Source organism: Loxodonta africana, chromosome 12, assembly GCF_030014295.1.
Source record: "Loxodonta africana isolate mLoxAfr1 chromosome 12, mLoxAfr1.hap2, whole genome shotgun sequence".
Lineage (NCBI taxonomy): Eukaryota > Metazoa > Chordata > Mammalia > Proboscidea > Elephantidae > Loxodonta > Loxodonta africana.
Window position 1 is genome coordinate 96,876,987 of NC_087353.1, and position 26,711 is coordinate 96,903,697.

Below are 26,711 nucleotides of genomic sequence, written 5' to 3' on the forward strand. Positions count from 1 at the left end.
CTCCAGCCTGAGCCTGCGGGGCTTGCTCCCCGCCTTCTAGGCCTGGCTCAGCCCACCCCCTCCCCTCGCTGCCATTCACCTCGCCGCCAGCCCCTCCCTCTGGGCCTGGCCAATGTCGGGGACCGGGCTGGCCACCCTCCCCGCCCCCCACCCAGCCCACGCCGCCGCTGGCTCTGCAGCGGAGCAGACGAGGCCACAGAGGAGGCCACCATGAGCTGCCTGGGGTGAGTAAAGGGGCCAGTCCCTGGCTGGGAAGATCCGGAGAGAGAAAGAAAAGTTCTTTCTAAAGCGACTGTGCTGTGTTGGCGGCGATGCCATAGGCGCTGGGGGCTCCTGGGGCGGTGACAATGGGCAGCCTCCACCGCCCTCCCCACCAGGCTGGCCGGGGACATAGGGGGCTTCTGGCAAGTTGGCACGGGGGGGCTCCAGGCTAGGGATTCCCCCGGGGGCCGCTCGATTCCTTTCCTCTCCCGCGTGCTGCCGACTGGTCTGGCAGCCGCTCCGGGGGCCAGCCTCTCTGACAGCCTCCGGGGACAGCCCCATTCCTGCTTCTCCCTGTCACAGTCTGTCCCCAGTGGCCGGCAGCCCCGCGGCACAGTCAGGACAGGTGTTGGGGGGCTGCCCCCCCCCCTTGCGCTCCGTCTCCAGCCTGGAAGCGGCAACCCTGGACCCCTGGGGATGCCGTGTCCCCGCCGCTTAAGTCCCCGGAGCTCTGCCGGGAGGATGAAGGAGCGCTGCCGGGAGGATGAAGGAGCGCTGCCGGGAGGATGAAACAGCAGCCTATGTTTGTCAGAGCGTGTCAAGTGCGACAAGAAAATTGGGGAGGCTGCTCGAGGAGGGGGCGGCACCCAGCTGGGCTCTGCCAGTGGGGAGGTTACCCTGGCTGCCGGCCTTAGCCACCCTGCCACCCCCGCCCCCACCCCAGGCTGGCAAGGGGCCCCACTATGTGGTAGGGACAGAGCATGGAGGAGTCACAGACACATCAGCTGTGATCCCAGGCCAGTGCCAACTGAGGGGCACCCAGGGCTATCTCAGGGGGGCAATCAGAGCAGACTCCCTCTGAGGCCATTACTCAGACAGTGGCTGCTGAGGTGGGCTGTGTGCCCTGTGGAGGTGGGAGGACAGTCCCCAAGGAGAGTTCCTCAGGCTAGGCATCCAGCCACAGAGGTACCCCTGTGTGCCAAGGTGGGGGCAGCACCACACAATCCCATGGTACCTAACAGGGCTCCACTATGAGCCACCCTCCAAGGGATGGGGGCCCCAAAGAGCAACAGCTCTGCCCCTAAGGACCCCCCCATCTCAGAGAAACAAGGTTTAAAGGAGAGAATGAGCAGCCACAGGGTAGGAAAAGAAATGTCTAGATGCCAGAGCTCATCACAGAGGCTGAAAACCCTCTGAAGCCACAGTATGGCCTCCCAGGGGTGGTCCTGGTGGCCCAGTCAGAAGGCCTAGGTGGAGAGGAAGGAGCAGTGAGGCCACAAAGCTGTGCTGTCCAGCACCGCAGCCACTGGCCACATGTGGCTATTAAAAATTAAACTTAATGAATATTAAATAAAATTGAAAATCCTGTTTCTCCGTCTCACTGTCCACATTGCAAGTGCTCAATAGCCACATCCGGGTAGTGGCTACCACATTGGACATCTCCATCACTGCAGAAAATTCTCTTGGATGGCGCTGCTGTGCAGGGTGGTGAGATTGGGGTCAGGGGAGATCAAATGGAGCCATGGCTGGCAGTGACAGCAACGTAAGCACGGGGGCTCAGCTTCCTTTAAAGAGCAGTGAGTCCTGTGGCTCAGCATCTAATTTGGGTCTGTCCCCAAAGGGATCCCAGTTTGATGAAGTGATAAAATGACTTTCTAATTAGGACAAGACAGGCCGTTTGGAAAGTGTAACTTGGCCAGGAGGGAACAGAAAGCAACATCAGCTTTGTGATCCACACACGCATGAGTATTTCAGGAAATACGCAAAGAGGGGCCGGGGGAGGTGGGGAGGCAAGGGGAACAACTGGGGTGCTGGAAGGAGCTGGGACTTGGAAGTTGACAGACCTAGCTTTGAACCCCAGGACCACTCACTGGCTGTGTGATCTTGAGCAGGTTGGCTGGCCTCCCCGATTAATCTGTAAAATGACGTTGCTTGTCCCTGTGTGTTCCCCGCAGGGTCCTTGGTAGGAAACCACATCAATGAACTCTGCCAACTGTAAGCAGCACAGAGATTAGCTGAGAATTTGGAGGTGGGGTGTGAGGGACCCTCTGCACCCCCTCCCCACTTCTGCATTAATGACAGGTATCTGGGACACCACGATACCGAGTTATGGGAAGAATTATATGGGACCATGTAGGTAGAAGAATCAGACATATGTTGCTGTCGTTAGTTGCCAACAAGGCATGACATCCCAAGTGTACAGAGCAGAACTGCTCCATAAGGTCTTCAAGGCTGTGACCTCTCCAAAGCAGATCACCAGCTCTGTCTTCTGAGGCATCTCCGGGTGGGTTCGAACCACCAACCTTTCAGCTAATAGTTGAGCGCTGAAGCATTTGCCTCACCCACAGACTTTTACCAGGCATATAGTCTGTGCTCAGTCAGTGTTAGTTTGGTTAGAATCCCTGGAGCAAGGGTTCTCAACCCCAGCATTACAGTATTGGCCTTTGGGGCCAGAGAATTCGCATTGCCGGATGTTTGACAGCATCCCTGAACTCTCCCCACTAGATGTCAATGGCATCCCCCTCCCCCAGTGAGATAACCAAAAATGTCTCCAGACATTGCCAAATGTCCCTTGGTGGACAAAATCGCCCCTGGTTGAGAACCACTGCCCTAGAGTGACCTGCCTTCGGCAGTGCCCTCTCTCTGGGGCAGACACTTCAGGTAAGGCCAGCTGCTGTCGGTGCCCCAGCCCACTCCATGCTGCCCTGGGTCACCTGGCCCGACGCACCAGCTGCTGGTCCCATCAAGTGCCTTCCCGGTGTCCATGAGGGCTATCCCTGAGGCAGTATGCCTGCTGCTGACTGGGTCTGGAGTCTAGCATGGGCATTTACCCTGCTGGCCTCTTCTCTGCCTTGGCACAGTGGACAGTCTTCCCAGCACTCAGGCCAGCCTGGTTCTGGAGGTTAGGCCACTGCAGCTGGCGAGAAACAGCCAGAGATGGCTCCGTCATGCTGGGGCGGCTGCGGCCCTGCCAGTGCCAGGAGCTGCACTCACTGTGCAGGTTTCCAGCATTTGTCTCCCTGACAGGGCTAAGCACCGGAACCTGACAAGCTGGGCCTGGAGAGGGCAGGGCATGAGGGTAGGCTCTGGCTTCCTGCTGCAGCCAGGTGGGAGGGTGGTTCCTCAGGGCCAGGAGTGTGGCACCAGGAGCATGGGGCTGAGAGGTGTTGGGCAGCATGGCCTAGACAGAGAACCAGACTCAGGGTTAGGTCTGCAGCGTACCACGTGATGGGGCTGCAGGTACAGCAGGGCCTGCCTATGATAATGAATATGAGGCCAAGGTGAGATCCCTGGGGTTTCCTGCCAGCCACCTCCTGGTGAGGTCCCAAAGAGGAAGCTGAGGGTCTCATGCTGATGTCCCCACTGAGATGACCCTGAGGAGCCCTTCCACCAGGACTTACTATCGTTTGGCCCTCAGATGGAAGATTCTCCATGCCCTTCACAAGCGGGGGCAGGGATTGGGTCAGCAGAACCCCCTCCAGCCCGCAGTCAGTACCTGGATCAGTGAGAGTGGGGCACCTGGAGTGTGGCAGCTGGATGCCCCTTCCCTGCACCCTCTGCCTTCCTCCCCTTTAGCTCTCCTCTCCTCTCTCTCCCAGTAGGACATACCCACCCCAGAGAGGTCCACTACTCCCCCTCCACTCACCTGAGAGTCTTCCCACCTGGCCCCCGCGACCACCTCCACTCACTCACCGTTTCTCACCCTCTACCTCCTCTGTTTTACCAATCTAGCCACTTGTCCCACCCACCACCTCCCTGGGTGCCCTCCCAGCAGCACGACCCCCCTTGGTGTACTGAAGTCTCTGGGGTCCTCCCACCTCCCTTAGATCCTGAACCCCCCTGGCCCCCACTGCTATCAGGTGCAGCCTTAGCAGCTGACCATGGCGCTCAAGGCCCCCTCTCCAGCTGCTTCCCTTCCCTTGGCATCCGCGCAGCCTGAGCATCTCCCTGGGTCGGCAGTGCTTCCTCTCCCTGGCTACTCCGGGCTGAGCCCTTTCGGCCCAGCGCAAAGGCCACCCCCTGCAGAAAGCCTTCTCGGGCTATCCACAAAGGCTATCAACTTCGGTCTCTTCCACGGGCGTGCTGGACGCTAAGGCCCCAGAGGTCGGAGGCAAGGAGCTTGGGGGGTACATAATGGAGGAGGCCAAGGGGAAGGGGTGTGACGAGAGGTCCCCTGGGCCTCCCCCTCCCATCGACGGGGCGGGGCCACCCGCTAGGGGCGGGCAGGGTGGCGGCTCGGGAGGGGCTACCCCGCGCTCTTGCCGGGCAGAGGCGCGTGGAGTCGCGGCGTCTTCGCTACATTCGCGGCTCTGCCACCCCGGCCCTTCGGCACTTGCCGCGCCGCCGTCCGGGTTCCAGATGGGGAAGGACCAAGGCTTCTCCCGGCACTTTCGGTAGCTTCTCCCCGCGCCCTGCGATCTAGGGAACCATGCGCCCTGGCCGGGTTGAAGGGGGTGGGGCTGGGCCATGGAGGTGCTTCCCTGCCCGGGGTGGGCTCAAACCCAGCCTGCCTGGGGCTAGGAGGGAGGGACATCAGCTGGGAGGGGACAGGGCGCATGCAGCCTTCAGAGCAGGGGTGGGTGACAAAGGGCTGGTATTGAAAAGCCCTCTCTCTACTGGGCTGGTGGGAGGGGACAGCAAGGACAGAGGACCGAGGCTGGGGTCCCGTGCCCCGGGTGAGAGTTAAGCCAGTTTGGAGGACACGACTTCTTCACTGCCAGCACCACGGGCACTTGCACCCTGGACTGACGCTACCCCCATGGGCCGGGCATTCTCACCCCCTCCGCAGCAGTTTGCCCCTCCAGGGCTGGCTGATGATCAAGGGGGGGGGGGTGGAGAAAGCCGATGGGGACAGGGAATGGGCATAGAAAGAGGACCTAGGGGAGCCCCTTGTAGGAGCCTGGGGTTGCATTTAGCTGGACCCAGGCAGAGAGGGGACCCTGTATGGGTGGTCAATGTGTGTCCCCCAGGAAGAATTGTGTGGCTTCAGAGAGGCCTGTGGGCACAGAGGGACACAGGGGTCCTGAGGCAGCTATTGCCTGACTGTCTAGGTCAGAGACAGTGGTCAGCTGCAACGGCCCCACTGCACCTGGTTCTGCAGGGTCAGTGAGTCAGAACAGACCCACGCTGAGCCACATGGATGGCCCTCAGGACCAGGAAGGGCATCTGGCTGGCAGCCTTAGCCTCCAGCCTTATCTAACTCAGCCCCAAGGACACCAAGCAGGGAAAGGACCACCAAACCTCTCCCACCTGTGCAGTTAGTGCCTCCTCTGGGTCCCCCTATGGGACAGAGCCTTTTCTGGTCACTGCTAGAGGCTGGAACTGAGGAGGCTACCTGGCCCCTTCCCCGGTTGCAATCAGGGTTGGGTGTGGGGCTGACGATCTCCCGGAGCCCAACCATAAGATAGACAGTCTCAGGCTGGTCAGCCCCCTTTGCCAGAGGGTGTGAGTGGGTTGGGGCCCACACATGGGAAGGTGTGGAGAATGTGCAGGCCAGGCAGGTGGAGAGTGGCCATCTGGGGAATAAGGCTGTGCTCGAAATCTGTGAGATCACTTCTGGTAAGCAGGGGTGGACATGTCAGGCCAGGATGTTCCCAGCCATGCAGCCTGCCTCCCTGGTCACCTGGGACACCCAAACCTGGAGCAGAGCTCACCTGAGGAGGACAGAACCTAGTGGGGGAACCCCTCCCTCCCTGGGAAGCCACACCCTATCCCTCCCACTAGGCAGCTCATTCTACTTGCTTGGCCTTCACCCTCACAGGAGGCCAGGGGAACTAAGAGGGGCCAACCAAGCCACTCAGCCATGGCTGGATTTCAGCCAGCTGCAAGGCTACTGGAAGAGCCCTGGTAGGACAGTGGTTAAGCGCTCAAGTGGTAGCTGAAAGGTCAGTGGTTCAAACCCACCAGCCACTCTGTGGGAGAAAGATGTGGCAGTCTGCTTCTGTAAAGATTACAGCCTTGGAAACCCTATGGGACAGTTCTACTCTGTCCTATAGGGTCTTTATGAGTCGAAATGGACTAGACAGCAGTGCACTAATAGCAAGGCTACTGCCCACTTCCCTTCTCTCTTCCCTGCCCTACCTTTGGTGCAGGCTTTAGGTAGAAAGGACAGGAAAAAGAGCCCTGGGATGCAGCCAGGGAGGCCTCTCCAGCAGCCGCAACTTCAGGGGCCCTGATCACAGCACTGAGGCTCAAAAGGCTAGGGGCTCCGATTCCAACTGTGCCAAAGGCCAGCTGTGCCACACTGGGAACCAGGGGGCCCCCCTGACTGTCAGAATCCTCTGCCATGGCTGGGGACTCCACTGGCATGCTGACTGCCACCATTACTCAGAGGTTTTCTTGGCACAGCTTTTTTTTTTTTACCGAGCCCCTCCCATGTGCCAAGCCCTGGCTGGTCACTGTGGCTCACAGCTGAGCCAACAGATCCAGCCCTCACCTTGTGGTCGGTCTTACAAAGGAGACCCACGGCACTGAGAAATCGTCCTGGGTGGGCCCCATGCACAGAGGACCATGCCAGTCTTCTGCCTGCCCCTCACCACTCGCTGGGTGAATCCTTTTCATGTGTGAACCACAATCCCTCTGGTTTTGAACCCCCAGTGTCTGGCTGCCAAAGTGCCCGCCACAGGTAGCTGGGGCACACCAAATACACAGAGAACTAAATTACAGGTGGGCCTGAGGATCTGGCTGTGGAAGGGAGGCCTAGTGTAGCTAAGGGGGCAGAGAAATTGCACCAGGCAGCTACAACAGCCTGGGGAAGGCTTAGAGGTGGGTTTAGAGTGGGCAGCAGTAAAGAGGGCTGCCCAGAGGAGCCAGCAGGAAGACTGGAGGTGTGATGAGGTCTGTTGAAGTCTGACCCTGGGGGATTGTGACTCCAGCTTTCTCCAGCTGAGTCCCCTGGAAACCACTGTGGAGAAAGTGTGTGTAGGGGGGAGGTGGGGTGACTGATAGATGTGATGCCAGGGCATAGCATGAGGGGTGAGGGAGAGTGCTGGAGGTGGAGCCAGCCTCAGGCTAGGTGGGAAGACCTGGTGGCAGGAGGCCGGTGGCTCCCTGGACTGGCTTTGGAGGCCTGAGGCCCCTTGTAGGAGGCTGGAGTGGGAGGTGGGGGGAGGAATGGAGGACAGCCTGAACGTGACTTGTCAGAAGTAGAGGGAGCCGGGAGCCACGGTCCTGATATGGCCAGACCGTGGCGGACACTGGGACAGCCAGTTCCAAACTGTGCCTGCCCAGACTGTGTCCTTTTGGGCGGTGTCTTGGGGGGGAACACGGCGCGATCCGGGGACGTGCCCCGACGCTGCTATCCTTGCCTCAGGATCTTCATCCCCAAAAAGCACCGGGCACGCTTCGACGAGGTGGTGTCGCAGGGCCTGCTGGGCAAGCTGTGCCGCGCGCGAAGGACCCATGGCGCACAGCGGCTACGCCGGAGCCGTAGCGAGGAGCGGCCCGAGCGCCTGCTGGTGTCCACACGCGCCAGCGCCCCGCCTCGCCGCCCCGACGAGCCACCGCCGCTCAAGGCTGCCTCACTGCTGGGCGGCCACGCCGGCCCGGGGGGCGCACGCAGGTACGGCGATGCGCGGGGATGGAGACCTGAACAGAGGGCACTGCGCGTGGACACCCCTGGGGACAGGAGCGGCTGAGGGGAGCGGACACGGGACCTCTCCGTCCCTTGCGCCCCCAGGGCAGGACACCTGCCCCTTCTTTCTCCCCAGGACCGTCCGAGTCTACAAGGGCAACAAGAGCTTCGGTTTCACTCTGCGTGGCCATGGGCCTGTCTGGATCGAATCCGTTCTTCCAGGTGAGGGTAGGAGGGTGTCCAAAGAGTCACAAGGCCCAGGATGAGGTGAAAGACACTGTTGTAGGGTTCCCGGGTAAACAAGTTCCCAGGTACTGTGTGGCCTGTGACCTGTGATTGTCCCAGAGCAAGTAGACCCAGATCCTCTCCCACCTAAGTTGGGACATCACCCCTCCAGTTTCATCACCACCCTGAACCGAGTGAGCCAACTTCTTCATCCAGATCTTTTCTGTGTGCATAGGGAGGGCTGGGGGCACTGCCTGGGACACTGGGGCAGCCAGGACCAGCTGCCCAGACTGTGCCCCAGACAGCATTCCCTGCACTGAGTGCTCACTGTGAACTGGACACTAAATGGCAGGCCAAACTCAGAGGCAGCTGGGCTTCAAGCCTCTGTCTGCTCTCCAGCTCCCCCACCTGGTCTCCCCTTCTCCCCCCACCCAGCCTGTCCCTTCTTGCTCCTGGAATCAAGACATCTCAAAGAAGGCAGAGCCTTTCCAGAGCAGGAATCCCCCCTCCTGCCCCTTCAGTGGTGGGAAGCAGGGAGGGAGCTCATTTCCTGCTGAGGCAGCCCATTCCACCATGGAAGCTCTCCATCGGACAGAAGTGCCTCCTGGTACTGAGTTGAACTCTCTCCTTGTAACACCATCCTACAGGGCTGGGTCATCCATCCCCTCCCAGCTCCCAGGGCTGATGCTCCTGATGATACATCCCCATTGGAGCCCCTGCTGGTACCGGGTCCTTTCTGCACTTCTGCATCTCACATCTCCAGTGTATGGACTTGTGACATGGGCACCTCTGATCCCTGGGAAGGCGCCTCAGTGCCTTTGTATCATGTTGCCACCATCGTAGAGTTCCAAGACCTCGTCCTGATAGCTGGCATGTTCCAGTTCTCCTTGATTTGTGCATCACTAAGTGGTTGACAAGGGGCCTGGTGGTGCAGTGCTAACTGAAAGGTCAGCAGTTCAAACCAACCAGCCGCTTCTTAGGAGAAAGATGTGGCAGCCTGCTTCCGTAAACTTGGAAACCCTATAGGATGGGGCAGCTCTACTCTTTCACATGGGGTCGCTATGAGTTGGAATCCACCTGATGGCAACGGGAGTTTTTTTGTTAAGTGGTTGACCCGGTGCTGAGGGGAATAGGCCCAAAGGCTGTTTTTCCAACTGTGCCACCGCCTCCCCGCCATCTCCCTGCCTGTCCCACCCATGGAACCAGAGACACTTGGCCTCGGGCATGTTAAAATCCAGAGTGCTGTTCCCTGCACCCCTATCCTCCAGGCTGTCATAGGAAGCCTGCAGTGGCAGAGCGAAAGGAGTGCTTAAACAGGAGCTTTTACAAATGGGGAAACTGAGGCCTAGAGAGGCTCTGGCAAATAGAGGACCAGAAGCTGGGGTCTCTTGCTACAACCTCTTGGGTCCCCCACCCCACTCTGGCCAGACTGCAGTAGTCCCCACTGTCACTGTCTGCCCCTTGTCAGTCATGGGAAAGGACCTTCCCCCATCCCACCTCACCAAGGACATCTTCCCTGATCGTTGCTATTTCTCTCTGGACAAGCCACCTTCCTCCCAGCCCCCACAGCCTCAAGAGAGAGCCGCTCACAATCTGTTGATGTTGTTAGGTGCCATCAAGTTGATACCAACTCAGGGTGACCTCAGGGGGTTTTCTTGGCAGTAATCTTTACAGGAGCAGGTCACCAGGTCTTTCTCCTGTGGAGCTGCTGAGTGGGTTCGAACCTCTAACCTTTCAGTTGGCAGCTGAGCCCTTAACCGTTGTGCCACCAGGGCTCCTTTCATTCCCCCTACTGGCTTCCAAACAAATTTATAGTGACTACAAATAAAAACACTTATTATAAATGTGTTCAAAGAACTAAAGAAAACCACATTTAAAGAATTAAAGGTATGAAACAGTAGTAGTTCAGTGGTAGAATTCTTATCCTCCATGTGAGAGACCCAGGTTCGACTCCTGGCCAATGCATTTCAGCTGCAGCCACCATCCGTCAGTGGAGGCTTGTATGTTGCTGTGATGCTGAACAGGTTTCAGAAGAGTTACCATGCTAAAATGGACTAGGAAGAAAGGCCTGGTGATCTGCTTCCAAAAATCAACTAATGAAAACCTTGTGGATCACAATAGTCCAATCCACAACCAATCACGGAGATGGCGCAGGACCAGGCAGTGTTTTGTTCCATTGTGCGTGGGGTCACCATGAGTCAGGGGCTGACTTGATGGCAGCTAACCACAACAAGTAAAAGAGGCAGAAAGAAAGGACCCTCCTCCCGCCAGGTGTTAGTCAGGTGGTGGGTCTGACCCTCAGGGCCATCAAGGTGAAGAATGAGAATTAGCTGCTCACATGTGTGCTAGCGTGAGCAAGGAGACTGCCCTGCTGTAGGCCAACCCATGTTTTCCTAGTGATAAACAGAGGACTCGATGATGTGGGACCAAGACTGTGTAGGGCAGGCTCTGCTGCAGGGTGTAGGGATGGTGCGGGGATGCTGCTCTCAAGCCCTGTCCTTGTCTCTGCTCTGCTCCGGCAGCTGGGGATCTGACCAGTCCCAGCCAACTCCATGTGACTGCTGTGCCTGAACTGCCCCCCAGTTCTCCCCAGAGGTCCCTTCCTCCTTAGGGCAGCAGAGATTAGAGAGGCACAAGGTCTAATGAAGGGTCTGGTGATCTGAACTTGACTCTCCTCTACCCTCCCCCTCCCCGTAAAGCAGAAGTGCAGTGCCCCACTTGCAGAGCGGGGTCCAGAGTGGGCCCCACCCAGCTGACCGCCATGCCCTCTCTCCCCTCCAGGCAGCCCAGCCGACAATGCTTCCCTCAAGTCAGGGGACCGGATCCTCTTCCTCAATGGACTAGACATGAGGTCAGAGGCCATCAGGGACACCAGAGCTTGGTGATGTGCCGTCCCCCAAGACCCCTGCCTCTTGGGGCACCCAGGCCATGGTCCCAATCTCCTCTAGCTCTTCACCCCCCAGAGCTGTCCCTCTTCCTATGAGGACTCTGAGTCTCTCCCCCACCCTAGCCAGGACCCTCAGTTCATCCTTCCCACCAGAAAATACCTGCAAGGCCCACTTGCTACATGCTCCATGCTGAGGACATAGTTAAATGGACTGTCTGGGACTTGCACTTGAGGGGGAGGCTCTGCCCTTGGGTACATGGGCACAGCCCCCTCTTTCTCCAGTGAAAGGGAGAAAGGCCTGGGCTGCTTCTCCTGGCCCAGCTGGGGGCTTGCTGCCTGGTCTCCTCCTGCTAGGTGGGGAGGTCTGGCTGGTGGCTGTGGAGAGGGCTTATTCTGGCAGGCCCCCCTGGGCCATCTCTGCTCGGCAGGAACTGCTCCCACGACAAGGTAGTGTCCATGCTGCAGGGCAGCGGTGCCATGCCCACACTGGTGGTGGAGGAGGGGCTTGTCCCGTTTGCCAGCGGTGAGCTCCCCCCTCAGCTGACTTGCAGAGACCCTGCGCGGCCCCTGGGTGTGGAACTGGGGCATGTGCAGAGCACCAGAGGCCTGCAGAGCATGCTGTTCTCCCCCCACACCTGTGGCTTCCTGTCTCAGAGCCCCTAGGGTGGCAGCTCCAGTACTCTGCCCAGGGCTTTCCCTCCAGACACGTCCCCAGCTGTGGGCAGCAGGGGTGCCCCCCAATGCATGGTGCTGGGAAGTCACACCCCAGCACCAGAGGTTCCCTGGCCTCAGGAAGCTGCACCTGGCGTGAGCACACTGGCTCACCTGTGCCTCCCCCACCCATGGTCCCTGCAGACTCTGACTCACTGGATTCCCCCAACCCATCATCAGCGCTCACCTCCCTGCAGTGGGTGGCGGAGATCCTGCCATCCAGCATCCGTGTCCAGGGGAGGACCTTCAGCCAGCAGCTGGAGCACCTGCTCACGCCCCCTGAGCGCTATGGGATCTGCCGGGCCCTCGAGAGCTTCTTCCAGCACAGGTGGCCAGGCCAGCATGGTGGTGGGGAGCTGCGCTGGGTGGGCCCCAGACTCCACCTGAACTCACTGTCCTGGTCTCCCTGCCCGAGCTTTCTCACAGCCTCCTTCTCGGGGGGGTGGGGGGGCAAGAAGTTCACAGCTGGTACCCGGGTTGGGGACAGCTAGGCTGCCCCGAGAACAAACCCTAATTCTGACACCTCCTAGCGAGGTGACCTTGGGCAGGTCACTGCCCACTCCTCTGTAACATGAAGTAGACGGTGATGATTTTAGTTTCTTGTTGATTTTAGACCTTGCACTTCTGCATATAAGGGAGTCAGAATTGACTCGACAGCTCACAGCAACAACTTCTGTTATATTAATTTGTCTAAGTTGTGCTTCTTTGAACAGATAGCTTTAATTTTGTATAATCAAATTTACCACATTTTTGGCTTTATGGTTTTGGTTTTTGAAATTTTGTTTAAGAAGTTTTTCCCTGTCCCTGGAACAGAAGATATTTTCCTTCATTTTCTTCTACTAGTTTTATAATTGTATCTTTCACTCTTTGGTCTTTTATCTATCTGGAGTTCACCTTTACATGTGATACGGTGTAAGGACCCAGTTTTTTTTCCCCCCATGTCGTGCAGGAGTTGGCAAACTTTCTGTAAAGAGCCAGATGGTCAGTATCTTAGGCTTATGTCTCAGTCTCTATCCCAGCTACTCGACTCTGACATTGTAGCTTGACAACAGCCACAGACAATATATAAGCAAACGGACATGGCTGTGTTCCAATGAAGCTTTCTTTATAAAAGCAGGTAGTGGGCCAGGTTTTGGCCTACTGTCCATAGTTTGCTTATCCTTGAGAGCCAGTAACCAACTGGCGTTGAGTCAACTCCAACTCAATGCGACCCCATATGTATCAGAGTAGAACTGTGCTCCTTAGGGTTTTCAATGGCTGATTTTTTAAAAGTAGATCGCTGGGCCTTTCTTCGAAGGTGCCTCTGGGTAGACTTGAACCTCCAACCTTTAGGTTAGCAGCCAAGCACATTAACTGTTTGTACCACCCAGGTAGCATCCTTGATATAGTGAGTCAGTTTTCCCAACACAGTTTACCCATTCTAATCTTCACAACCGTGCGGTAGGTGCTATTTTTATCCCCGTTTTACAGAATGAGGAACTGAGGCACAGAGAAGTAAAGTAATTTGAGGAAGATCACTTAGTTGGCAAGTGGTAGAGCTGGAGTTTGAATCTGGACAGGTTGTCCTGAGCCTGCCCCCCTGCCCACATCTCTGTCCTGTGTGGGGAGTGTGAGGGGAGTATGAGGCTGAATTCCATGGCCTAGAAGTATCCCTTTGTCCACCCCGCAACCCGGGTCCCCATGTGGAGCCCCTGAGTGATGAGCCACCTGCTCCTGTACCTCCCCTAGAAACATCGACACCCTCATCGTCGACGTCTACCCCGTACTGGACACACCTGCCAAGCAGGTCCTCTGGCAGTTCATTTACCAACTGCTGACGTACGAGGAGCAAGAGCTGTGCCAGGAGAAGATCGCGTGCTTCCTGGGCTACACGGCCATGACAGGTGAGCCTCCCCAGGTGAAGAGAGATACCTGTTTTCACCTGCCCACATGCCATGCAGATACAAAGCCCAACACATAGATGTGCATTCCCAGCTAGACCTTTATGCAGTATCACCTTTGACTTTAGACCCCTCACTTCCTGGGGTCTCCATGTTCTCACCCACAAAATGGGCACGTTCACAATCCCTGGCTCCTCACCGCACCACAGAGAAAGGCCAGTGGCAATGCTCTGTGGGCCAAGAAGTATGGCACAGACCAAGAAAACCATGTGGTCACTGATGACAGACACACCAGCATATGGTCGGGTGACACGTGACTGCTGTGTCCTGGCTCACAAGCACACCCAAGAACCTCAGCTTCCCTCGGCTGCCTTTCTGTTACGACAGAGCTCAGATGGCAGCCCTCCCCAGCCAAGCCCACAGAGCCCCTCAAATAGCGGGCCTACTATATGCCCACAAACCATATATTTCCTGTTTTAGGCCATGTGAGTTGAAAGAGCGCTGAACCCAGAATCATATTTGAATAACTCATTTTTGTCATTGTTGAGAATACACACAGCAGAACATACACCAATTCAACAATTTCTACACGTACAATTCAGTGACATTTATTACAAGTTGTGTGACCATTCTCACCCTCCTTTTCTGAGTTATTCCTCCCCCATTAACATAACTCACTGCCCCCAAAGCTTCCTATCTAATCTTTCGAGTTGCTATTGTCACTTCGGTCACATAGGCAGTTCTTAAAAGAGCACAGTGCTCAAGGCAGACCTTTTTTTTTTTTAATAATTTTTATTGAGCTTTAAGTGAACGTAAGGCAGACCTTTAGTTAGGTTAAACTTTTGTTTAGTTTTAAGATGACTTCAGGGATATTTTTGGTTTAAGGTTTAAAGAATATCTCAGGAGCTCATCCAGCCTCCCATGGCTCCAGAAAGACTGGATCCCATGAGAATTTGAAGTTCTGTTCTGCATTTTCCCTTTTTGATCAGGATTCTTCTATAGAATCTTTGATTAGAACATTCAGAAATGGTAGCAGGGCACCATCCAGTTCTTCTGGTCTCATGGCAAACCAGTCAAACTTGATTTAGTTGACCTAGAAGATGAGAATTTAGACTTAGAGTTGATGCTGGAATGAGATTAAGACTTTTGGGATGATGTGTTTTGTATGTGGGAAGGACATGAATTTTGGGGGGGCCAAAAGGTTATATGTTATAGATTGAATTATGTCTCCTAGAATTACGTGTTGTAAATTCTAACCCCTATACCTGTGGACATAATCCCATTAGGGAATAGGGTTTTCTTTGTTATGATAATGTATTGACCCTGTTCTAGGCACTCTGTGCTTACTATGTCAAACCATCCAGACCTACTATGTGCAGGCCCTTGTGTGCCTACTGCCCCTATTCCTGAGACCCACAATTTGCTGGGGGAGGGCCAAGGGTTTTAGCAAGAAGCTGAGGTCCCAGGCTGTGCAGCAGAAATCCCACACATCTGGAACCTTCCATTTTGCTCCACAAGACCCTATGGGCAGCTGTACTAGGTCTGGGCCAAGCACAGAGTGTCGAGACCCCGTAGGCATGGGGTCCTAGACCTTTGTCATGGGGGAGGTCCTGTTGGGCGGGCTGTGGCCACTGCATTCAGGCCTCTGTCCTCGGGCCAGCTCCACTGGGGTGTCCCTCCTGTTTCTGCTCCTGGCTTCTTGTCCCAGGATTCTTCTAGAGCTGTCCTAGAGGCAGGCGGACTGCTTTGGCCCTCACCTTCCCTATTTTTCGAGGCTCCTTGTTTGCTGAGCGGACAGGAGGACCCATCTGCCTGCATGTCTCCCAGCAGACCCTGAGCCTGAGCCAGAGTCGGAGCCGGAGCCTACACCTGAGCCACAGCCACGCAGCTCTCTGAGGGCCGCCTCCATGTGCCGCCGCAGCCTCCGGGCCCCAGGCCTGGATACTAGCCTCAGCTGCAGTAAGGACTGGACAGAAGGCTGGGGCAGGGCATAAGGCTGCAGATGGGGCTTACTTTTCTCACCTGCAAAATGGGCTTGGTGAGATGAGGAATCCCAAGGGATGGTGGTGGGCTGGGCTGAGCAGTGGCCCCATGGGTCTGTGCAGAGCCTGAGCCTATGAGCTCAGAAGTGGGGACTAGACCCCAGTGGCCAATTCGGACCCCTGATTCCAGCAGGTCCCAGTGACTGCCCTGAGATGCCTCTTCCTCTGGTCCCAGGCGAGCGCCAGGCAGGAGATGGCACATCCCTCCCTGAGACCCCCAACCCTAAGATGGTGAGATTCCTCTCTGTTCTCCCATTGGGGTCAGTGGGGGTGGGGTATGGGGCACCCATGCTCTGGGTCCAGAGACCCTCCCAGGAGACCTGCTCCAGACAGGGGAAGATCCCAGCCTTGCAGACCACCCAGACCTGGCCTTGGAGGCCACCTGGGGGTGATGGACGGACTGGACTCTCCCTCGCCTCCCACAGATGTCTGCGGTCTATGCAGAACTTGAGTCCCGACTGAACAGCAGCTTCAAAGGGAAGAGGGGGACCATGTCCAAATCCCGGGCCTCCCCTCCAGTGCCTAGTCCGGCAGGCACCGCAGGTAGGTGCCCATCCAGCCCCAGTCTGTGGGCGGCACTCCCTCTGTCCCAACTGGCTGTCTGGGTGCTACCCCCACCACAGGCACCAGTGACACCTTGACCTTCCCCTCTGCTCCTTGGCCATGTGACTGAGTTGTGGGGGCACCTCAAAAGTCTCCATGTCCCACCCAAGCTCCTCTCTTGTCCCCTGTGATTCTCCTGCCCCCAAAGAAGTCCCCAAGTTAGCATATGGCTGTGGGTACTGGATAAACTGTAAAGTGTATGTGTTGCTCTGTGAATGGGACAGCTGGGAAGATGGTGGGTCACAGGACACATGGAATGGTTTCTCTGCAGTTCAGAGGCAGGACCCCAGGAGAGGCTCCTCTGAGCCCATGGGGTTATGCGAGGCCAAGGCTTGCAGGGTGTGGGAGGTGCCTTGTTGCTCTTGGTCTGGAGATTGAGGATGGTGCCTCAGCCCCTTCAGCTGTGTTTGGTGGGTGTGAGGTCTGAGCCAGGTGGTGGATGGGACACCGGGTGTCCACTCCCAGATGAGCTGGGCTGGGACTATCAAGTGTTCCCCATGCTCCCGCCACACCAAGGTGAAGAGCCTAAGGTGGCAGTGTTGCCCAGTGTCTTCCTGGGCTGTGCCCTGAGAGGGAAGGGGGTGCCCAGGACACAGAGCCATCTGCCCCGGCCCCCTCCCCTCCAGCCTCCCCCTGGAATCCAGGTACCATCTGAAGAGGGTCCTCACGCTCCGTCCCCCACCCCAGGGCCCAGGACCCTGTCCAGCGTCTCGTGGCCCAGCGAACGGCTGCTGCCCTCCCCCTGCTACTATCCACTGTGCTCGGGGGACCTGGCCTCCCCCAGCAGCTCTGAGTCCCACCCCTACGCCAGCCTGGACAGCAGCAGGGCACCCTCCCCGCAGCCAGGCCCCGGGCCCGCCCACCCTGACAGCCCCCCCAGCCCGGACCCTGCCCGCCCGCCCAGCCGCAGGAAGCTCTTCACCTTCTCCCGCCCTGTGCGGAGCCAAGACACCGACCGCTTCCTGGATGCACTGAGCGAACAGCTGGGCTCCCGCGTCGCTGTCCTGGATGACTTCCTGACCCCTGAGAATGACTATGAGGAGGTGGGTGTACAGGCAGGTGGCGGGGAGTGAGGTGTGGCATGGGGTCTGTAAGGGGAACAGTGTCCCCATGTCCCTGTAAGAGGCCTGCCTCCCTCAGGATCTGCCTCAGGCTCTCCCTCTCCCTGCCCCAGTCTGGCCAATAATCTGTCTCAGGCCACCCAGTTCCTGGCTCAGGCTAGCCCACCCCTTGCCCCAGGCTACCCCACCACCTGTCCTGGGCTACCCCATTCACTATCACAGACTATCTTACCCCTTGCCCAAGGCTAACCCATACACCCTGCCTTAGGTTACCCCATCCTTTGTCCCTTGTCCTAGGCTGTCCTACACTTGCTTAGGCTACCTCACCCAAAGTCTCAGCCTAAGCCACCAGGCTCTTCTGTCCTTTCCTCCCAAGACTATCCTACCGCTTGCCCATGGCTACCCTATATACCCTGTGTCAGGTTACCCCATTCTTGACCCCAGGCTAGCCTGTATTCTCCCAGGCTATCTCACCCATAGTCTCAGGCTAACCCACCAGACTGGATATCTTATCCTTGTCCTCAGGCTATGCTGCCCCTTGCCCGAGGCTACCCCAGTCTCCTTCCCCTTGCCCCACACCCCACACGCACTGGCACGTGCGCTGGTCTCTGTCCGAGCCCGGCCTCCTCCTCCCCTTGCCTTGCTCTCCCTCATGCCAGATGAGCTTTCATGAAGACCAGGGCAGCTTTGTAACCAACGAGCGGAGCAGTGCCAGCGAGTGCATCAGCAGCAGCGAGGAGGGCAGCTCCCTGACCTACTCCTCCATCTCTGACCACATCCCCCCGCCCCCACTCAGCCCCCCACCACCACCACCCCTGCCCTTCCATGACACCAAGTCCAGCTCCCGCAACCCGGATGGTCCCCGGGGCCCTGCTCAGGCGCTGGCCAAGCCCCTCTCCCAATTCAGCCACCCAGTCCCTCCACCACCCCCACCACCCCTGCCCCCACCCGTGCCTTGTGCACCCCCCATGTTGTCCCGAGGCCTGGGCCACCGCCGTAGCGAGACCAGCCACATGAGCGTCAAGCGCCTGCGGTGGGAGCAGGTGGAGAACTCGGAAGGCACCATCTGGGGTCAGGTAGGTGACCTTGGGCCTGGATGGCCAGAGGAGGGTGGCCTGGTCAGCAGTGTTGAAGACAAGACCCATCCTCTGGGGCTCTTCCAACATCAGTCCTAATGTACCCCAGTCCTTGAACAGAGGACCCCATGGACACCCCCTCCCTTGGTGGTTGAGTCAGGCATTGAAGCCCAACCCACCTTTGGCTGCGAATTGCGAAGCTCAATCTATGTCCTTGAGCCAAAGACACACTAGGGACATCTGGAAGTGCCACTACACTCACCCTTGAAGCTTGTCAGTCTTGAAGCCCCACTACTTCCTGTAGGCTCTTAGAGCCAAGAAAAGAATTTCTGGTTAGAGGATCAGGGCCCTCAAACTGTCCAGCCTTCTACCATGAGTGGTCATTCACAGGAGCCAAGACTGTAGGATTCTTCAGGGGCAGTCAGTCCAAACTGCTGCACTAGCCTCCGCCTTCAAAGAACACTACTAATATATACTCGAACACTCTCGGTGACAGGGAACTCACTACCTGCCAAGGAAGCCTTTCCTTCACTGGACAGTTTTAACCATCCTTTGTTGTATTTCTCTGAAATCTTGTCTCACCGATTCCCATGCCCTCTTTTCTGTCCTGGCACTTGAAATCAGGCAGAGCAACTATACTCCCTTATCCACAGACTAACCTGTCAGATGAGCAAAGTTCTACTGCCACCGCGTCCACTTCTGTTTAGGTCAGTCACCTAAAATATGGTTCCTAGCCCCTAAAGTCCAACGTCCATGTTCTTGTCAAAGGGCAATTCCCAAATGGAACCTGACACTCCCTCCCCCACCCCCGCACCTGGAGCTTGACCGGTGCAGAGGAGAAAACAGATTTCCCACCCCCTTTGACCTGGACACCATACTCCTTTTAATATGGCCTGGCATCCCTCCTGCTTCTGGGGCTGCCTCATGCCAGTGCTCATGTCCACTATCATTCTCAACCATAGTACTTTCATCTTCTTGGAATCAATAGCATGCCCTCACATGTAGCCACACTACGTTTCTTCTGGTTGCCATCTCCTAGGTCCTGTGTCTGTCTCCTGCCCTCCCAGCCAAGTTGGCATCAGTCTGTATCTCCTGGGAACCTTTCCATCTTGTTGATAACCATGCTCAGCAGGATAAAACCACAAACAGGGATCCACCAGGTCTCCCCTGGAGACCTCATGCCTCCCAATTTCAGATGGGTTTTTGAACCTTGTTCCATAGTGTGGTCCTTCTACCACTTATTGACAGTGGACACAGGGTCACAGATCATGCACCTGGCTGAGTCCGAGTCCACACTGGACATCCCTGCTCTGCAGTCATATTCTGAACCTTTATGTTTCTGCCTGTCCGCCCTTTGGGATCTCCTCTTTGGCAACCCCCATGGTTACTTTTTATCCAAACCATTCATCAAAGTCACCTGCCTAGCTTCCAACCCCTGGCCTTTGCCTGCTTGAGGTCCCCCAGCACCAGCTCCTTCTGCCCAGGGCAGTGCTAGTGAATTAATTCCTCGCAAAGGAGACGTCAAAACAGGGCCAGACCCCTTGGCCACCTCCTCAAGCCCCCTTGGTTGGCTCCAGCCTCTTTACAGCCACAGTTTCCTCTGTTTCACCCAACTTGCTGATTTCTGCATGGATAGCGTCCCATGTGTGAGTGTGTTGTTGACCACATGGGGAGACAACTCATCACAGATAACTTGGATGATTTAGCTTCTCCTGTAGTCTCCTCCTGACCCCTAAGTTTATCTCAGGGTCTGATGGGGGCTCTCCCTCAGGGAACCTCCAGGGCAGCCCTTAACAATGGGTGGGGTGGGGAAGGGGTCCAGCCACAGTTGTTACACTTCACTCTGAATCTCCCACCCTCCCTCGCAGCTCGGGGAAGACTCTGACTATGATAAGCTGAGTGACATGGTGAAATACCTCGACTTAGAGCTCCACTTCGGCACCCAGAAACCTGCCAGTGAGTGGCCTGATGGCCCTGCGGGAACCCCAGATACCAGGCTCTCAATGGCAGCCCACCTGCTGCCTTCTGTGGTTTAGAATTTCCTAGATCTGCACTGACTGGCATTTTCTTACTGTGTCCCTAAGTTATTTAACTTCTTGGAGCCTCAGTTTTCCTATCTCAAAATGGAGACAATAATAATAATGGCTAGCATTTATAGCATGCTTACCAAATGCCAGGCGCTCTCCTTTCTAAATTAATCCCTGTGACAACTCTATGAGATAGGCACAGTGATGACCCACTTCGTAATGAGGAAGCACAGAGAGGTTGGGTAATTTGCTCAAAGTCACACAGACAGAACATGGTGGACACAAAGCATCCACAAATATGTCTTCCAGCCTTCTTCTCCCCTCGCCCCTGTGTGGGTAGCTTCCCATAGTTGTTGGGTGGGGTTCCAAGCAGCCAGGGATATTGTGTGTGGCCAGTGGACCTAGGATGGAGGAGGAAGGCCCTTGTCCAACCAGGAATCATCTGAAAGGTTGAGAGGTGGTAGGCTCTGTGGCTCTGCCAGCTCAGTCCCAAGGGCACAGGGGAGAAGAGGGCATTTGGGAAGGTGGCAGCAGGGGGAGGGAGAAGATTGCATGCCACATAAGCCGAGTATGTTCAACTAGATCTGGGAGTCCACCAATGGACGGCTGAGGAATGAGGGGAGTCTTTGACATCTGGGGTGGATTCAGTCAAAGCCATGGTCAGGGAGGTTTGACCCTTGGCAGTTTCTCCAGCCTCTCAAGAGGCCATCCTGACCGGCCAGGCTGTGGTTACATCACTCCCCCACCCCAGCCTCCCTCATTCAACCGTCCAGTTTCTTTTTCAGAGCCGGCGCCCGGACCCGAGCCCTTCAGGAAAAAGGAGGTGGTAGAGATCCTGTCCCACAAGAAGGCCTACAACACCTGTGAGGATCCGGGGAGCCGTAGGGGTGGTGGGGGACGGGAGGCAGCCCTCCCTCTGGGCAGCAGAACCTCAGATCCGTTCGTGGGGGGGCCCGTCGCCCGCCGCGCGTAGGTGAAAGCCCCCTCCCAGGCCCCACAGCCAGCCGGATCCCACCTAAGCACAGGTGCCGCCTTGACTCAATCTCTCATCCGCGTCCTGAGAGCCCCGCCCCCTTGTTGGCCCCCCTTCACCTGTAATAGTTACCCGCCAGCCCACCCTCGTTCTGGCCCCGCCTCCAGCCTTATCTTCCCCCTCTCTCCTTCTCAGGCCCCTCCCCAGGTCCTTGGCCCCACCCCCACGGGCCCCACCCACCGGGCCTCATCTTTGATCGGTCCCTGGAAGGACCATCTCCATCCCTGACCCACCCTCTCCCGCACCGTCCTTTCCGCTCCGGCCCCGCCCCTAAGGCGGCTCCGCCCCCACCCCCACAGCCATTCTCCTGGCTCACCTGAAGCTGAGCCCCGCCGAGCTGCGCCAGGTCCTCATGAGCATGGAGCCCCGGCGCCTGGAGCCCGCGCACCTGGCGCAGTTGCTGCTCTTCGCGCCGGACGCCGACGAGGAGCAGCGCTATCAAGGCTTCCGCGATGCGCCCGGCCGCCTGAGCGAGCCCGACCAATTCGTGTTGCAGGTGCGGCCGCTGCCTGTGTCCCTCTGGGTCCTCGCCCTCACCACTCCCGCGCTCACGCCTCCGAGCTCCCGTTTGCACCTCCAGTGGCCAGTTCCCACCTGGGGCCCCAGGTAGCTGGGATGGGGGCGCCCCCTAGCGGCTGTTTCTTGTTTTTAAAGGGAATTCTGGGCCCAGACCCCTACTCTTCTAAGGGTCTCGGGCTGCGGTGGGGCAGTGAATTTCCTGGCCTGGATGGATGAATCTTTGCCCCTGACTTCTCTGCAGATGTTGTCGGTCCCCGAATACAAGACCCGCCTGCGCAGCCTCCACTTCCAGGCCACCCTGCAGGAGAAGACAGAGGAGATCCGAGGCAGCCTTGAATGCTTGCGCCAGGCCTCCCTGGAGCTCAAGAACAGCCGGAAGCTCGCCAAGATCCTGGAGGTCAGGGCTCACCCCTCCTGGCCACCCTACCTGCACCTCTCACTGCTGCGGTTTTGAGCTGGAGGGCCATCCTGACAGCCCGGCCAGGGGGTGGGCAGCCATGTGAGGTCCTGGGCAGAACCTGCCCACCTTCCTCTCCACAGTTTGTATTAGCCATGGGCAACTATCTCAACGATGGCCAGCCCAAGACCAACAAGACCACCGGTTTCAAGATCAACTTCCTGACGGAGGTAAGAATCATTCGGCAGTAATTCATTAGCTTGCTCTACCAGAGAGGTCGGACTCAGCTGTGGCAGAGGGGCCTGGAGAACATCATGACCAGGACCCGCCCTTGGCCCAGAAGAAGCTGGGCTGCAGGGAGGCCAGGATGTGACTGCATCACAGGTAGGGGACAACAGTGGCTTCTCTAAGCCAAGCCTCAAACCAAACCCGTTGCTGTTGAGTAGGTTCTGACTCACAGTGACTCCATATGACAGAGTAGAACTGCCTCATAGGGTTTTGAAGGCCGTAATCTTTACAGAAGCTGGTAAGTTTTGAACTGCTAACATTTCAGTTAGCAGCTAAGTAGTGCTTTCAGTTAGTGCCACCAGGGATTTTTAAGCTGGAAAAATGGAGTAGGGGGCACGGAAGGTAGGCTCCAGGAGGAAAAAGAGAGTTGAGCCCCACCTGGTAGGTTCTGTGCCCTCCTCCACTGTCACCACGTCAACTATCTTCAGGCCAGCCTACTCCAGAAAGATCTAAGATCAGAGAATGTTTTTTTGAAAAGGAAGAAAAACTCCATTTGTAGATATGAATGGTCTAGAATATGATGGGCTACAGATGGTTCTGGAAAACCACAGGAGGGAAGACATGTGAATGATGCCCCCCCTTCCCCCAGGGCCAGAGTGTCTTGGGCTGTGTCCTTCCTCTGACGGGGGAAAGCTCAGGAGGACAGAGAACCCTGGGCCTGGCACCTGTGGCCACTGTCCTGGAACCCCCTAACTTCCAGGGACATCCTAGCAGATAAGAGTTTTGAGTAAGGAACAGTAGCAAGCGGTTTATGAGCTGTGGTGGTGCGGAGAGAGTGTTGAGGGTCAGAGCTGACGCCGCAGTCTGGGAGACACTGAGTTGAGAGACCCTGGGCCACGTGATCGGGAATGTGATGGGGTCCTTGAGGAGGATGCATGTTGGGGCTTGTTTGCAGCTGAACTCCACTAAGACGGTGGACGGGAAGTCCACCTTCCTACACATCCTTGCCAAATCGCTGAGCCAGCACTTCCCGGAACTCCTGGGCTTTGCTCAGGACCTGCCCACTGTGCCCCTGGCTGCCAAAGGTAGGCTGAGTAGTGGGTGGGTGGGGAGATACTGCCTTTCTGGGCTGGGGGGCGTCCCCATGAAGCCTCTGTCCCCTTCCCCACAGTGAACCAGCGGGCCCTGACCAGCGACCTCACAGACCTCCATGGCACAGTCAGGGAGATACAGGCTGCCTGCCAGAGCATGGCCCCCTCCAGCGATGACAAGTTTGCCGTGGTCATGGCGGTATCCTCCGGGCAGCCTGTCCCTGCCAGGGTGGACCCTGAGATAGTCAGGTTGAGGTGGCTGCAGTGGCTACTGCAGACCCCATTTTCCAGCAGAGGTTCTAGGCAGAGGCGGCTGTACACCCAGGGGTCCTGGGAGAGGGTCTGGCCTGGTCATATAGAATCCAAGTCCTTATTGCCATGTCTGGGTACAACTGGGAAACCCTGGTGGCATAGTGGTTAAGTGCTACAGCTGCTAACCAAAAGGTCAGTAGTTCAAATCCACCAGGTGCTCCTTGGAAACTCTATGGGGCAGTTCTATTCTGTCCTAAAGGGTTGCTATGAGTCGGAATCGACTCGACGGCAACGGGTTTGGTTTGGGGTACAACTGACACAGGAGCCTTTCTGTGAGTGTCCCAAAGCCATGGCCTTGACCTATCTGCCTTCCTGGGCAATTCAGGCCAGATTTAAGCCACAAGACACAGGAGAGGCCTGTCAGGCCTGGTCAGTCAGGAGAGGGACCCGTTATCACTGAGACCCCCAGCAGGGCTGCCAGGGGAGGAGAGTACCCTTGAATGGGAAGACAGGGCTTTTCCTGCTGCAGCTAAAGCTAAAGAAGGTGGGCTCTGGGGGCTGTGGCAGGCTAGGGTGCCCCACCTGGAAAGTTCCTGTCATCTATCCTTGCCCCCAGAGCATGGGACGTGGCAGGGGTAAGTACAGGGATAGGTATTTGGTGTCAGGTCCCCCCCCCCCCCGCCTTATCAAGAGACCTTGTAGAGCAAACACTGGGGTTTGTGCCAGGAGCTTCCAACCCCCACCCCCTTTCACCCACATAACCCCCAGATGTTTTGCAGATGTGGAGGCTATGCAGGTCAGAGTCAGTCCCACCTCATTCTGGCTTCCCTCATTCGGGAGTCCCTACCTGCCCCTTTGGGCCTGGAGGTCCCCGGGGAGAGGATGGATGGTTATCAAAGGGCTGGAGCTGGATGCAGGGGGACAAGAGTAATTAGGCTGACCCATCAGATGGGCCTGGGCCCAAATATCAACTCAGTCACTTACTTCTGTGTGACATTGGACAAGCCACTTAACCTCTCTGAGCCCCAGTTTTCACATTGTAAAAAGGCAGGCTATTGTGGTCATTAACTGATTATGATGCAGATGGGTTCAACCCTGGCCCTCACACTCTGTTTGCTGTGTGATCTTGGGCTAGTTGCTAAAGCTCTCTGTGCCTCAGTCCTTTCACATGTCAAATGGGGATAATCTAATAGAGTTGTGATGATTAAATAAGAATGCGTAGAGGGCTTAAGACAAAGCTTGGCACAGCGTAAGTGCCGAAAAAAATAATAGCCATTCAGTCACTAAATTTTTTTTGAGGACCTGCTATATGCCAAATACTGTTCTGAGCACTGGAGACACATATAGGGAACAAAACAGGTAAGGTGCTCCTGCTCTCATCAAGCATACAGTTAAGGTACAATTTCTGGAACAATTTCAGATAATGACAGAACAAAACCAAAAACCAAAGCAGTTGCCATCGAGTCATCTGTGACTAATGTTGACCCTGTGTGTGTCAGAATAGGACTGTACTCCAGAGGGTTTTCAATGGCTGATTTTCAGAAGTAGATCTCCAGGCCTTTCTTCCAAGGCACCTGTGGGTGGATTTGAACCTCCAACCTTTGGGTTAGCAGCCCAGTGTGTTAACCCTTGTACTACCCAGGCATTCAGAGATTGACAGAGGGGGCTACTGTCAGTGGGTGGTTGGGAAGAGGGGGACAGTGGCATCTGAGCAGAGTTCCTAGGGGAGAGAGCCAGCCCTGCAGAGAGCAGTGAGCAAAAAGCCTGAGACGGGCAGGCTTCGGCAGGTTCCAGGACAAGCTTGGAAGGCAGTGGGGCTGGAGCCTCTGGAACAGGGCACGGATCTCAGCAGGAAGGACTCAGGCTTCCAGGAGTGGGGCAGCTAGGGTGCTGTCTGGGGTCATCGACAGGGTACCTGGGGGCCGTTTCCTTGACCAGGTGGGTCAGTCCTTCCTGGAGACGGCCCAACCAGTGCTGCGGGCACTGGACGGGCTGCAGCGCGAGGCCACGGAGGAGCTGGGAAAAGTGCTGGCCTTCTTCGGGGAGGACTCTAAAGCCACCACCTCTGAGGCCTTCTTCGGCATCTTCGCGGAGTTTATGAGCAAGTTCGAGGTCAGTCCTGGTGGGAGGTCTAAGGGGGCCCTTAGGAGCTGTGGGGGTCAGAGGTTTAAGGAGGGATTCTCCTGTAACCCCAGCTGGAAACCCAGGGCACAACTACCCCGACCCTCTGCCCTGACTGTCTCGGTGGGTAGAGGAGAAAGGAAGGGTGTGTTGGAGGCTCCCAGGCCAGTCACACCAACGCGTCCTCCTTCCTCCCCAGCGAGCGCTCTGTGACCTGCAGACCGGGGAGGGCTCGCGCAGCTCCGGCATGGTGTCGCCCCTGGCCTGGTGACGGTGCCCACGCCGCACCTCCAGCGGCCTGACTCGGTCCGAATGCAGACACAGACGCCTGCAGGCGGTGCCGGAGACTGCAGGCCCGACACGCCGAGGTCCCGCGTGGCCACGCCACGCCGGCTGTGCCCACGCCGCCTGCGCCAGAGGTCAGGCCCGAAGCGGCCTGGGGGCAGGAAAGGTCGGGGTGCCGGACCCGCGGCCTGTGTCTGCAGCTACCTCAGCCGGTGAGCCCGGACCGCCACCCAGTGCGGGTCTGGCCGAGTCCCCCCTACGCACTCCAGCTCCGGCTGGCTTCGCCCCTCGCCCGGGCGCCCCCTGCGTGTCTCTCCTTGCCTCCCTCGCCCCGGGCGCGTTCCAATAAAATGCTGGCCTCAGGCGCCCTCCGGATGTCGGGGTCCCTGGAGAGGGGAGGAGGGAGGCTGCAATCAGGGCCAGGTGGACTCCGAAGTGGCTGTGGCTCTGGGCAGCGTCAGCTGTTGGCCCCTCAGAGGCTTGGCCACAGGCTCCAGGT

General features: G+C 57.1%; 1 protein-coding gene across 2 annotated transcripts; it reads left to right on the plus strand.

Annotated features, from left to right (window-relative positions):
• The first annotated feature begins 210 nt into the window (after nt 1-210).
• On the plus strand, nt 211-26,198 carry GRID2IP (Grid2 interacting protein). Of its 2 annotated transcripts, none has more exons than XM_064296015.1 (21): nt 211-224; nt 7,514-7,762; nt 7,911-7,996; nt 10,781-10,850; nt 11,315-11,409; nt 11,742-11,925; nt 13,326-13,480; nt 15,308-15,436; nt 15,653-15,750; nt 15,945-16,062; nt 16,810-17,165; nt 17,843-18,259; nt 20,128-20,215; nt 21,072-21,149; nt 21,619-21,815; nt 22,080-22,235; nt 22,379-22,465; nt 23,419-23,548; nt 23,635-23,753; nt 25,754-25,918; nt 26,127-26,198. In XM_064296015.1, the coding sequence occupies exons 1-21, from the start codon at nt 211-213 to the stop codon at nt 26,196-26,198; spliced, it is 3,063 nt and encodes a 1,020-aa protein (XP_064152085.1). The 2 variants fall into 2 exon arrangements, with proteins under 2 accessions (XP_064152085.1, XP_064152084.1); XM_064296014.1 differs by lacking the exon at nt 211-224 and adding an exon at nt 4,561-4,595 and having other exon boundaries at nt 15,305-15,436.
• Nucleotides 26,199-26,711: the final 513 nt, after the last annotated feature.